Source organism: Cervus elaphus, chromosome 8, assembly GCF_910594005.1.
Source record: "Cervus elaphus chromosome 8, mCerEla1.1, whole genome shotgun sequence".
NCBI classification, from domain to species: domain Eukaryota; kingdom Metazoa; phylum Chordata; class Mammalia; order Artiodactyla; family Cervidae; genus Cervus; species Cervus elaphus.
Genome location: NC_057822.1, coordinates 23,159,050 through 23,171,059, shown reverse-complemented (window position 1 = coordinate 23,171,059; position 12,010 = coordinate 23,159,050). Strand labels below are relative to the sequence as shown.

At 45.7% G+C, this 12,010-nt stretch overlaps 1 protein-coding gene across 1 annotated transcript in view; it reads right to left on the bottom strand.

The window, feature by feature from the left end:
* The window catches only part of AP1S3 (adaptor related protein complex 1 subunit sigma 3), a 68,324-nt gene extending 57,028 nt beyond the window's left edge, over positions 1 to 11,296 (bottom strand). Inside the window, exon 1 of the mRNA XM_043909876.1 lies at positions 11,076 to 11,296. Within this exon, the coding sequence (XP_043765811.1) occupies positions 11,076 to 11,186 (111 nt within the window). The 5' untranslated portion in view covers positions 11,187 to 11,296. The remainder of the gene's footprint in view (positions 1 to 11,075) is intronic.
* Positions 11,297 to 12,010: the final 714 nt, after the last annotated feature.

Genomic DNA, 12,010 nt, shown 5'->3' with positions numbered 1-12,010 from the left:
ACACAAATGGAAATATTTTTGAAGTCATTTTTCATATAATTAAAAAGGTATTACATTCAAATATAAAAAAACTGAAGGATCTAACAGAACACAATAAAAAGTGAATCTTTTTAAACACCAGATGCTTAAAGTTCTTCCCCAAAACAATCAGTGTCTCTAGCATACTCTTCTGAAGTTTTCTGCTTATATGTAGGCATATGTGTGTCCTGACTTCACACAGATGGGGAAATAACGTATAGGATCTAAGCTGACAAGTGACACTACACCTGAAAATCAGGCAGAACTGGGAGGGGCTAGAGGAGACATGGCATCTGTGCCCAGGCCTCCACGGGCATGCAGAAGTGACGTCAGCAGCAGAAGCACCAACCTAAGGATTGAATCTGCAGCAGATGCGGGGGCACAGATACGGCTCTGAACTCTCCATCCCGTCGGAACGTGTACATGAAGTGACCGAGCGCAGTGTGAGGCCGCTGGACGAACGGCCCCACCACCTCAGGACGAGAAGGGACAGGGTGGCAGGATGTGTTGGAGCCGCCAAAACCAACACTGCTAGGGTCCCCGTGCCACCTGCCTCGGAAGCACCTACAACGTTCACCAAGTAAAAATGAGATGATGACTAACAACTGCTCTGGGAGTATAACTCTCTTCTGTGTGCTTGATACAAAATACATATTAAAAAAGCTTACAGAACCCCCCTCACCACCACCCCACCCAGAAAGTGGCCTCCAGGAGAGTTTCCAGGTTATTCAATACAACTTCTGTGGCCCAGATCCAGGGCTGGTTTCTGTGGACACTGGGACCATAGGTTCACAAAGGCGCCATCCTTGATTTAACGCTCTGCAGACATCATCTTGAAATTCCCAATAAATTCTGAACAAGGGCTCCCACATTTTCATTTTGCACTGAGTGCCACAAATTACGGGCTTCCCAAGTGGGGCCAGAGGTAAAGAACCTGCCTGCCAATGCAGGAGACATGAGATGCAGGTTCGATCCCTGGGTCAGGAAGATCCCTTGGCGGAGAGCATGGCAACCCACTCCAGTATTCTAGCATGGAGAATCCCCAAGGACAGAGGAATCTGGTAGGCTACAGTCCAAAGGGCCACAAAGAGTTGGACAAGACTGAGTGACTTGGCACGCACACACGCACCACAAATTACACAGCTGGTCCTGCCTGGATCATTGCTTGTCATAGGGCAGGTGTTCATTCATGTGAATGAACTTCCCTGGTGGTCCAGTAGTTAAGACTCTGGGCTTCCAAGGCAGAGTACCCAAGTTCAATCCCTGGTTGGGGAAGATCTGCACATCTTGCAGAGCGGCCCCCAAAAGGGAAAAAACTACACACGTGAGTGAATTAATGGAACCTGAGGTAGGACATGAGTCTACAGATTAAACCACAGCCTCCAGGCCAATTCTGGCTCTCCCACCTGCTTTGGTAAATAAAGCTTTATTAAAAAGCAGTCTAAGCCATTTGCCTCCTGCTTTCATTCTGCAACAGAAGGGCTGGTAATAGGGACAGAGACTATTGGGCCCAGAAAGCCTGAAATATTTACAATCTGGCCCTTTACAGAAAAGATGTTTCAGACATCTGCCTGAGAACACTGCCTCAAATTTCTCTTCCCAAATAACTGTAATAGCAGAAAAGGCAGGTAGGTGTGTGAGACCTGGAGGGCTAGCCTTAAGCAACTGAAGCTTCAATACTCTGGCCACCTGATGCAAAGAGCTGACTCATCATTGGAAAAGATCCTGATTCTGGGAAAGATTGAAGGGAGGAGGAGAAGGAGGAAGCAGAGAAAGAAATGGTTAGATAACACCTTCAACTCAGGGGACATGAGTTTGAGCAAACTCCAGGAGATAGTGAAGGACAGGGTGGCCTAGCAAGCTGCAGTCCATGAGGTCGTAAGGAGTCAGACATGACTTAGTGACTGAATAACAAAAAACCGTCAGAAACAAGCTATTTCTTAGGGTTCTATTTTTAAAGTTTAGGTGAATTTTGGACCCAAATACATTGATGTTTTAATGCAAAAAAGAAAAAAGATTCTTTTAATCTACAATGAGTTGGATGGGTTGTTTTTATCTCTAGAAGTCCCTCCTTGACAAGGGTGGTTATATAAAAAGTGCAGACGCACCAGTTTGCAGACCACATGTGACCTTAGTTCCTCCTCCTTAATAGGCCCAGCATAGAAGGAAGCCTCCTGGAGCATTTCACTGGCCACTGAACCTTGCCACACACCCATCATTTCTTATCATCCCAGAAGCCCTGCTAGAGAAGATACAGCAAGGATATCAAACACAGAATCCCACACACCTGTGTTCTTGACTGAACATAATATAGGTCTATGCTCCATCACACTGAGGGACTAACGAATGGTCATATTCTTTTTCCCCAGGCAGTTTCTAGAAACCATTTAGAGAGAGCTATTTCAGAACCTAGTTCTTCCTGTTGGGAAGTTTTCAGACTTTGGACTTTGTGGGAGATTTTTTGAAGGCCAGCTTCCTCATAATGGTCAGCAGCATTTCATTTCTAATCGAAACAATTTTCAGTACCCCCTTTCCACTGTTAAAATTCTTAAGTTATCCCATGTTGGCAAGAAGTTCATTTTCTCTAGCTACTCAGAATGCTGGCAAGACAGCTCAGTACACTTCAGAGAGGATTTTAGGGGCATCTGCCTCTGATCTCTGCCTGCATTCTTTAAAATCACAGGATTTGGGGGCTTCACACCATGGAAAGGGAATTTCTCCTGGGCAAAGTATTCCATCAGAGTAAAACTAGATACACCAGAAAGGGAGACTCTAGGAAAGAAGGAACCCCAGTGAAGTCTCAGCTCACTGGGAGAATCTCTGTATAGTAACAAGAAAATAAAATTGAAGGAATGATTTATAGAGATGTCAAGGAATGCTAATCTTTGAAGACTCAGGAGGTTTCTTTTTTTTATTTCCATGTAGGATCTTAGTTACCCAACCAGATATTGAACCTGTTTCCCCAGCATTGGGAACACAGGCTCATAACCACTGGACTGCCAGGGAAGTTTCCACAGGAGGTTTCTTTACTTGTGTTAGGGGTTATTTTATCCATTATGTCTTCATCTGTAATAAAATAATTCATGGAACCTGAAAGGACAGATGTTAAAAACAGCTGTGTATTTGTGGCAAATACACAATCAGCTGACCACTTCCTTCCTGCTGTCGTTAATAAAATACCACACAAAAATTGTAAGCTGTTGACAGTATTTGTCACAAAACCAGTCATGGGAATTCAGAAGTAACAATCCCAGTGAGGGGTAAATACAAGTCTCATTGGTGTTGCTGGGAGACACATGAGAAGGGCCTATTGTAGATGAACCCTCTTGGGAGAACAGAACATCACAGAGAGTCTATTCCCAAGCCCTCTACCCACAGTAAGTACTGGCCAGCAGTCAGATCACACCACAGAGGAGCGTGGTCACTACTGTTAGGCGTCCTCACCCTCAAAGTGGAATTTTCTTTAGACATAAAAAGCTTTTTTTTTTTTCTTTTTTTTTTTTTAATATGGACCTAGCAGAAGTAGGTTTTAGAAAAGGCAGAGGAACCAGAGATCAAATTGCCAACATCCGCTGGATCATTGAAAAGGCAAGAGAGTTCCAGAAAAATGTCCATTTCTGCTTTATTGACTATGCCAAAGCCTTTGACTCTGTGGATCATAATAAACTGTGGAAAATTCTTCAAAGGATGGGAATACCAGACCACCTGACCTGCCTCTTGAAAAACCTGTATGCAGGTCAGGAAGCAACAGTTAGAACTGGATATGGAACAACCGACTGGTTCCAAATAGGAAAAGGAGTACGTCAATGCTGTATATTGTCACCCTACTTATTAAACTTATATGCAGAGTACATCATGAGAAATGCTGGGCTGGAGGAAGCACAAGCTGGAATCAAGATTCCCAGGAGAAATATCAATAACCTCAGATATGCAGATGATACCACTCTTATGGCAGAAAGTGAAGAACTAAAGAGCCTCTTAATGAAAGTTAAAGAGGAGAGAGAAAAAGTTGGCTTAAAGCTCAACATTCAGAAACCAAGGATCATGGCATCTGGTCCCATCACTTTATGGAAAATAGATGGGAAAACAATGGAAACAGTGAGAGTCTTTATTTTTCTGGACTCCAAAATCACTGTGGATGGTGATTTCAGCCATGAAATTAAAAGATGCTTGCTCCTTGGAAGGAAAGTTATGACCAACCTAGACAGCATATTAAAAAGCAGAGACATTACTTTGCCAACAAAGGTCCATCTAGTCAAGGCTGTGGTTTTTCCAGTAGTCATGTATGGATATGAGAGTTGGACTATAAAGAGAGCTGAGCACAGAAGAATTGATGCTTTTGAACTGTGCTGTTGGAGAAGACTCTTGAGAGCCCCTTCGACTGCAAGGAGATCCAACCAGTGCATCCTAAAGGAGATCAGTCCTGGGTGTTCATTGGAGGGACTGATGTTGAAGCTGAAACTCCAATACTTTGGCCACCTATGTGGAGAGCTGACTCATTTGAAAAGACGCTGATGCTGGGAATGACTGGGAGCAGGAGAAGGGAATGACAGAGGATGAGATGGTTGAATGGCATCACCGACTCAATGGACATGGGTTTGGGTGGACTCTAGGAGTTGATGATGGACAGGGAGGCCTGGCGTGCTGTGATTCATAGGGTCGCAAAGAGTCAGACACGACTGAGCAACTGAACTGAAGATATTAAGAAGAGGTGACAAGAATACACAGAAGAACTACACAAAAAAAGATCTTCATGACCCAGATAACCACGATGGTGTGATCACTCACCTAGAGCCAGCCATCCTAGAATGAGAAGTCAAGTGGGCCTTTAGGAAGCAGCACTACAAACAAAGCTATTGGAGGTGATGGAATTCCAGTTAAGCTATTACAAATCCTAAAAGATGATGCTGTGAAAGTGCTGCACTCAATATGCCAGCAAGTTTGGAAAACTCAGCAGTGGCCACAGGACTGGAAAAGGTCAGTTTTCACTCCAATCCCAAAGAAAGGCAATGCCAAAGAATGCTCAAACTACTGTACAATTGCACTCATCTGACATGCTGGCAAAGTAATGTTCAAAATTCTCCAAGCCAGGCTTCAAAAGTACGTGAACCTTGAACTTCCATATGTTCAAGCTGGATTTAGAAAAGGCAGAGGAACCAGAGATAAAATTGCCAACATCCATTTGATCATAGAAAAAGCAAGAGAATATCAGAAAAACATCTACTTCTTTATTGACTACGCCAAAGCCTCTGATTGTGTGGACCACAACAAACTGGAAAATTCTTCAAGAGATGGGAATACCAGACCACCTGACCTGCCTCCTGAGAAATCTGTATGCAGGTCAAGAAGCAATAGTTAGAACCAGACATGGAACAACAGACTGGTTACAAATTGGGAAAGGAGTACATCAAGGCTGTATATTGTCACCATGCTTATTTAACTTATATGCAGAGTACATCTTGAGAAATGCCAGGCTGGAGGAAGCACAAGCTGGAATCAAGATTGCTGGGAGAAATATTAACAACCTCAGGTATGCAGATGACACCACCCTTATGGCAGAAAGCGAAAAAAAAAAACTAAAGAGCCTCTTGATGCAAGTGAAAGAGGAGAGTGAAAAAGTTGGTTTATAACTCAACATTCAAAAAACAAAGATCATGGCATCTGGTCCCATCACTTCATGGCAAACAGATGGGGAAACAATGGAAACAGTGAGAGACTTTATTTTCTTGGGCGCCAAAATCACTGCAGATGGTGACAGCAGCCATGAAATTACAAGATGCTTGCTCCTTGGAAGAAAAGCTACCTAGAGAGTATATTAAAATGCAGAGACATTACTTTGGTGACAAAGGTCCATTTAGTCAAAGGTATGGTTTTTCCAGTAGTCATGTATGGATGTGAGAGTTGGACTATAAAGAAAGTTTAGCACTGAAGAACTGATGCTTTTGAACTGTGGTGTTGGAGAAGACTCTTGAGAGTCCCTTGGCCTGCAAGGAGATCCAACCAGTCAATCCTAAAGGAAATCAGTCCTGAATATTCATTGGAAGGACTGATGCTGAAGCTGAAACTCCAATACTTTGGCCACCTGCTGTGAAGAACTGACTCATTGGAAAAGACCCTGATGCTGGGAAGGATTGAAGGTAGGAGGAGAAGGGGATGACAGAGGATGAGATGGTTGGATGGCATCACCAACTCGATGTACATGAGTTTGAGAAAGCTCTGGGAGTTGGTGATGGACAGGGAAGCCTGGTGTGCTGCAGTCCACAAGGTCACAAAGAGTAGGATACAACTGAGCAACTGAACTGAACTAATAGTTGCTTTACAGTGTTGTAAAACTATGGCATCCCTCTTCGGTCAGTTGGTAAAGAATCCGCCTACAATGCAGGAGACCCCGGTTCAATTTCTGGGTTGGGAAGATCCCCTGGAGAAGGGATAGGCTACCCACTTCAGATTCTTGGGCTTCCCTTGTGGCTCAGCTGGTAAAGAATCTGCCTGCAATGCGAGAGACCTTGGTTCGATCCCTGAGTTGGGAAGATCTCCTGGAGAAGGGAAAGGCTACCCACTCCAGTATTCTGGCCTGGAGAATTCCATGAAATGTATATGCCATGGGGTTGCAAAAAGTCAGACACAACTGAGCAACTTTCACTTTCACTTTCCAATGTTGTGTTAGTTTCTGCTGTATGATGAAGTGAATCAGCTTTATGCATACATATATCCCCTCCATCTCACTTCCCCACCCCATCCCACCCTCTAGATCATTGCTCAGCACCCTGTTGAGCATCCTGAGCTACACAGCAGATTCCCACCAGCTATCTGTTTTACACATGGTTGTGCATATCTGTCAATCTCATTCTCTCAATTCATCTCACCCTCCCACCTTCTGTGTTCACACATTCATTTTCTACATCTGTCTGTGTATCTATCTATTCCTGCCCTGCAAATAGGTTCATCTGTACCATTTTTCTGGATTCCACATATATGTGTTAATATATGATATTTGTTTTTCTCCTTCTGACTTAACTTCACTCTGTATGACAGACTCCAGGTCCATTCACATCTCTACAAATGACATAATTTCATTCCCTTTAGTGGCTGAGTAATATTCCATTGTATATATGTACCACCAACCAAAAGAACAATACATTCTAATTCAGTTCAGTTCAGTCACTCAGTCGTGTCCAACTCTTTGCAACCCCATGAACCACAGCATGCCAGGCCTCCCTGTCCATCATCAGCTCCCAGAGTCCACCCAAACCCATGTCCATTGAGTCGGTGATGCCATCCAACCATCTCATCCTCTGTCATCCCCTTCTCTTCCTGCCCTCAATCTTTCCCAGCATCAGGGTCTTTTCAAATGAGTCAGTTCTTTGCATCAGGAGGCCAAAGTATTGGAGTTTTAGCTTCAATATCAGTCCTTCCAAAGAACACCCAGGATTGATCTCCTTTAGGATGCACTGGTTGGATCTCCTTGCAGTCCAAGGGACTCTCAAGAGTCTTCTCCAACACCACAGTTCAAAAGCATCAATTCTTCGGTGCTCAGCTTTCTTTATAGTCCAACTCTCACATCCATACATGACTACTGGAAAAACCATAGCCTTGACTAGATGGACCTTTGTTGGCAAAGTAATGTCTCTGCTTTTTAATATGCTGTCTAGGTTGGTCATAACTTTCCTTCCAAGGAGTAATGGTCTTTTAATTTCATGGCTGCAATCATGCTAATTACAATATATTTAAACCTGAGACAATAAAAATGGTGGGGAGGGGGACTCACAGCAGGGTCTCCAGGTTCTAAGTTAGATATCTCCACCCTTACTCTTGGCAACTCCTTCTCACTGTTCCCATTTCTCTGTAATACAATGAGATTATGATGCACAAGGAAGCTTGGAATTACCCTATTTAGGAATAGGAAGGACTTACACTGATGCAAACATGAATTCTGATAAAGGAATACCTTTACAGTTCAGTTTGGGAAGGTCTCTCTCTCAAGTCAAATGCAAAATCACATCAAAAACTCCTTGACTTTTTTGTAACCTAAGTCTATTTTACTTTAGATAAATAACATATATTATGAGAATTGGACTTGCAACACAAGAAGGTGCTTACTGATGTTTCAAAAAGGGTCACCATTTCAGATTCTTTCAATGGGTAATTTCCCAGTTTTGTTCACAAAGTGATGTTAAAAGTCACCTCAACTTTTCAGAAGCATGATGACTACATAAAACAAAGTCCACATGCATTTTTATTAAGGGTGTTCCCAAAGCCTTTCAAACTTCACCCTGTAAATCCTCACTGATATCTGCTTGGTGATGGTGGTGGTCTACGTTATGTCCAACTCTTTGTGACCCCATGGACTGTAGCCCACCAGGCTCCTCTGTCCAAAGGAAAACAAACACATAAAGGAGCAAAGTTTTAAAATCCTCCTTCTTCCATCAACACTGGCAACCATGTAATAGTAAATTCTCCCCAGTTAAGTGTTTAAGTGCACTGGGCTCACAGCCAGTGGGGATCTCTGAAAACACAATAACCCTAGCTTTATTTCCCAAGGTAGAGATTTCTAAAACAAAGGCAGGGTGCAAAAGTACAAAGCTGATGCAAACAGAACTATCCAGCTATAAGCACTGCCCCTAGATGCAAAGTGTATGAGATTTCTGCCCTTGAAATCTAGATCACTGGCCCAGTGGAACCAAGGACCATTTTATGTGTGTAGGTACCAGCAGGATGCTGTGGGCATCTTCCAGTTTCCTAGCAGCAAGAGTCAGGAACGAAGCAGAACTAAAACAGGGAGTCACAAAGCAACCCTCACGAAAAAGCCTAGAGATGCTGGGCAATGGGGAGGGCCACTTATGCTTCTCTGCCAAGTGACAGTAATAAAAGATAGGAAGTGACAGTCACTGAGCACTTACAATGGGCAAAGCTGGTCTACCAGCTTTCACTTGCATTCATGCACAGAACCTGTCTGGGACTCTTTTTACTCTTAAAAACTCAGCCCCAAATAATAAAAATAAGGTATTAATTAAATAAAACAAGAAAGCAAAACATGTATATATATTTTTAAAAATTCAGCCCCAAAGACTTTTTGTTTATGTAAGTTGTATTGATGTTTACTGTATTGTGAATTTAAGTACAGAAAAAATTTAGATACTTATTCATTCACTTAAAAACTATAGTCAACCTGTTACACATTAACAGAAACTCTTTAACGAACAGTAACAATATTTTCCAAAGGAAAAATAAATGAGAAGAATGGCATTGTTTTACATTTTGGCAAATTTCCTTAAAGTCTGGCTCAATAGAAGACAGCTGGACTGGCCTACTGCTTTTGCATTCACTCTGCTGCACTCTCCCAGGTCAGGTTAACCTTAAGAAAACACCATGTTCACTCATGTAGGAATGAACATGTAAAGGGCAAATAATACCTTTGTGCTATTATGAAAAGAGTTTTGGCCTTCTGGACTTCTAAAAAACCTTGGGGACTCCTAAGTGTACCCAGACCAAACTTTGAGAACCACTGCCTTATGAGTTAGGATCAATTACTATCTCCACTTTATAAATGAGCAAACTGGCACAGAGAGGTCAAGGCATGATCCAAGGACATGTTGCTGGGACAGGCCAGAGCAAGTAAAATGCAAAGAGCATAACACTTTCATTTGATTGCTTGTTGAAAGAACCAACTGAGATCATGAAGGTAAAGAGCTGAGAATCCTGCTTGGTTATCACAAGCACTCAAAAACATCAATATCTCCCATTGGGCAAGGTCTGATGAAAAAATAGGGAAACTGCACATTTTTTATCAACTCATCATTGACACCAGCAAGAAAAAATACAACTCCACTGCAAGTGTTGTCCAGAACTTGTACCAGCTTTCTGGATGGAAGATTTTTGCAACTCACAGACTCCGGGGCCTCACTCCATTCTTCGTGAGGCAAATGATGCATCTGTCACTGTGTTCCTTGGGAAACCTGAGCAAGCCAGGAGAGTTGCTCCATTATTTACAGGTTCCTTTTTGCACCATGCTGTATTTACAAGGAACCCTCAACAAACAACAATGGCGCCTCCAGTCTATGCAGTCAAACCTAGGAACCACCATCTGTGATCTTCTGGACCAGGAGCTCAGCACTCCGCTGCCCTCCTTGTCCATCAACTTTTGTAACCCTTGGCGCCTTCCTGCTCCGCCTGCAGCGGGTACTCAAGTCCAGAGTGCGGGCCACTTTTGTTCCTCCTTTGATTTGGGAAGTGAGCTCACCTGGGGAAGTGGAACTCAGTGCTGTTCAGGGCACTGCACGCTCAAAAGAAAAAAAAAAAAAAAACAAAACTACCCTGAACAGAAGGCAAGAACGAGAGGCGCTTGAAGCTATCGCTTCCATCAACAGCAACCAGGATCTCTCACCTGGATCACTGCAGACTGGTCCCCCTCCACTCGATTGGAATAGAATCCAAACTCCTTAACTGGGCTTATGAGGATGTCTTATCTGGCACCTGCCTACCTGTCCCACTAGAAGCAAGGGTTCCTCCTCTCTGGCCTTTGCTCTCTCTGCTCCCAACACCTGCAATGCCCCCCGAGGACTTCCAACAGCTCAGATGTCACCTCCTCAGGGAGGCCTTCGCTTCCTGCCCCTCTTTTATACCTGCCTCTCCATCCTTGCATCCGGTTGTACTTGAGACTTCAGAGCACTTACTCTCGGAAGTTATCTCGATTTTACTGGTCTATTACTCATCTTCCTCCTTCCTCATCCTCCTCCTAGAAGATAAGCCTCCAACAGCCAGGGCTCCAGCGGGTCCCCACGACGTCTCCGCCGCCCGGCACCGCGCCTGGCACAGACTGAGTGCTCAGCAAAACGGTCGAATGAATGAAGCAGCGGCGCTCGGTGACCGCGAGGGACCCGAGCTGGCGTCCCCGGTGTCCCGGGCCGGGGTCGGGATGGCAGGGTGGGGGACCGCGGGGCGCTACGGGGCTGCTCCCCTACCGGCCGCGCGCCCGGCCCGGCGCGGCAGGTGCTCGGGGAGGGCGCCCGCACACACCCGCCGGGGTCCGCGCCGCCGCCCCGCTCTCCCGCACTCACCATGGTGGCCGGGCCGCCGCCGTCCTCGGCCGGCGAGGAACGAGCGCGGGGGACGCGAGGGCGAGACGCGAGCGCTGGAGCCGGCGCGGCTGACAGGTGAGGCGCCCGCATCAGACCATGGCTGCTTCCCACAATGCCCTCGAAGCGAAAGTTTGCAGACTCCGCCCCGCGCCGCTGCCCTCCCTCCCCTCCCGCTCCTCCCGCTCCCTCGCTACCGCACTTCCTCCCCGCCTCACCTCCCACCTTCCCCTCCTCCTCTCCCTCCTCCCGCTCTTCCCCTTTCCTCATCCCTTCTCACCCTCCTTTCTCCTCCCCTCTCCTCCCCGCTTCCCGACTCCCTTCTTTCTCCTCCCTCCTCCCGCCCCGCCCCTCCTCAGATGGCCCCGCCCCGCCTCAGATGGCCCCGCCCACCGCAGATGGCTCCGCCCCGCCCCGCCCCGCGCCGCGCCGCGCCGCGCGGGCGGCCCTAGGTGCGAATACACCTGCGCGCAGACCTCGGCATCCGGCCTGATGTGCGGTGCGCGGAGCACCAAGAGCTACGCGGGTTCCGCACTGAGGAGCCCTGCGCGGGGAGCGCAGAAGGAACTACTTCCTTGATTCACCCGCGCCGTGAATATGATTTCATTCATTCCGCAAACGTTGATCAGACCTAGCTAAGCGATTTCCCCAGACACTTGCGGCGGGAAGTGTCACTGGTTGTCTTCTCCTGAACCACGTAAGGGAGGGAGCATTTGGTCGAGCTGGAACCAGAAGCGATCTCTTGCCGCCGAGTTTTGTTTTTGTTTTTGTTTTTGTTTTTTTCGAGTGTATAAAATCCAAGAACATAGGTCACTTTAAGCAGACCCGATTTTAAGAACTCTCTTCTGAGACTCTGGCGTGGACTTCCTGATCTTTCTTCTCCCCTTGGTTTTTCTCAAGTCTGGAGTTTCCACCTG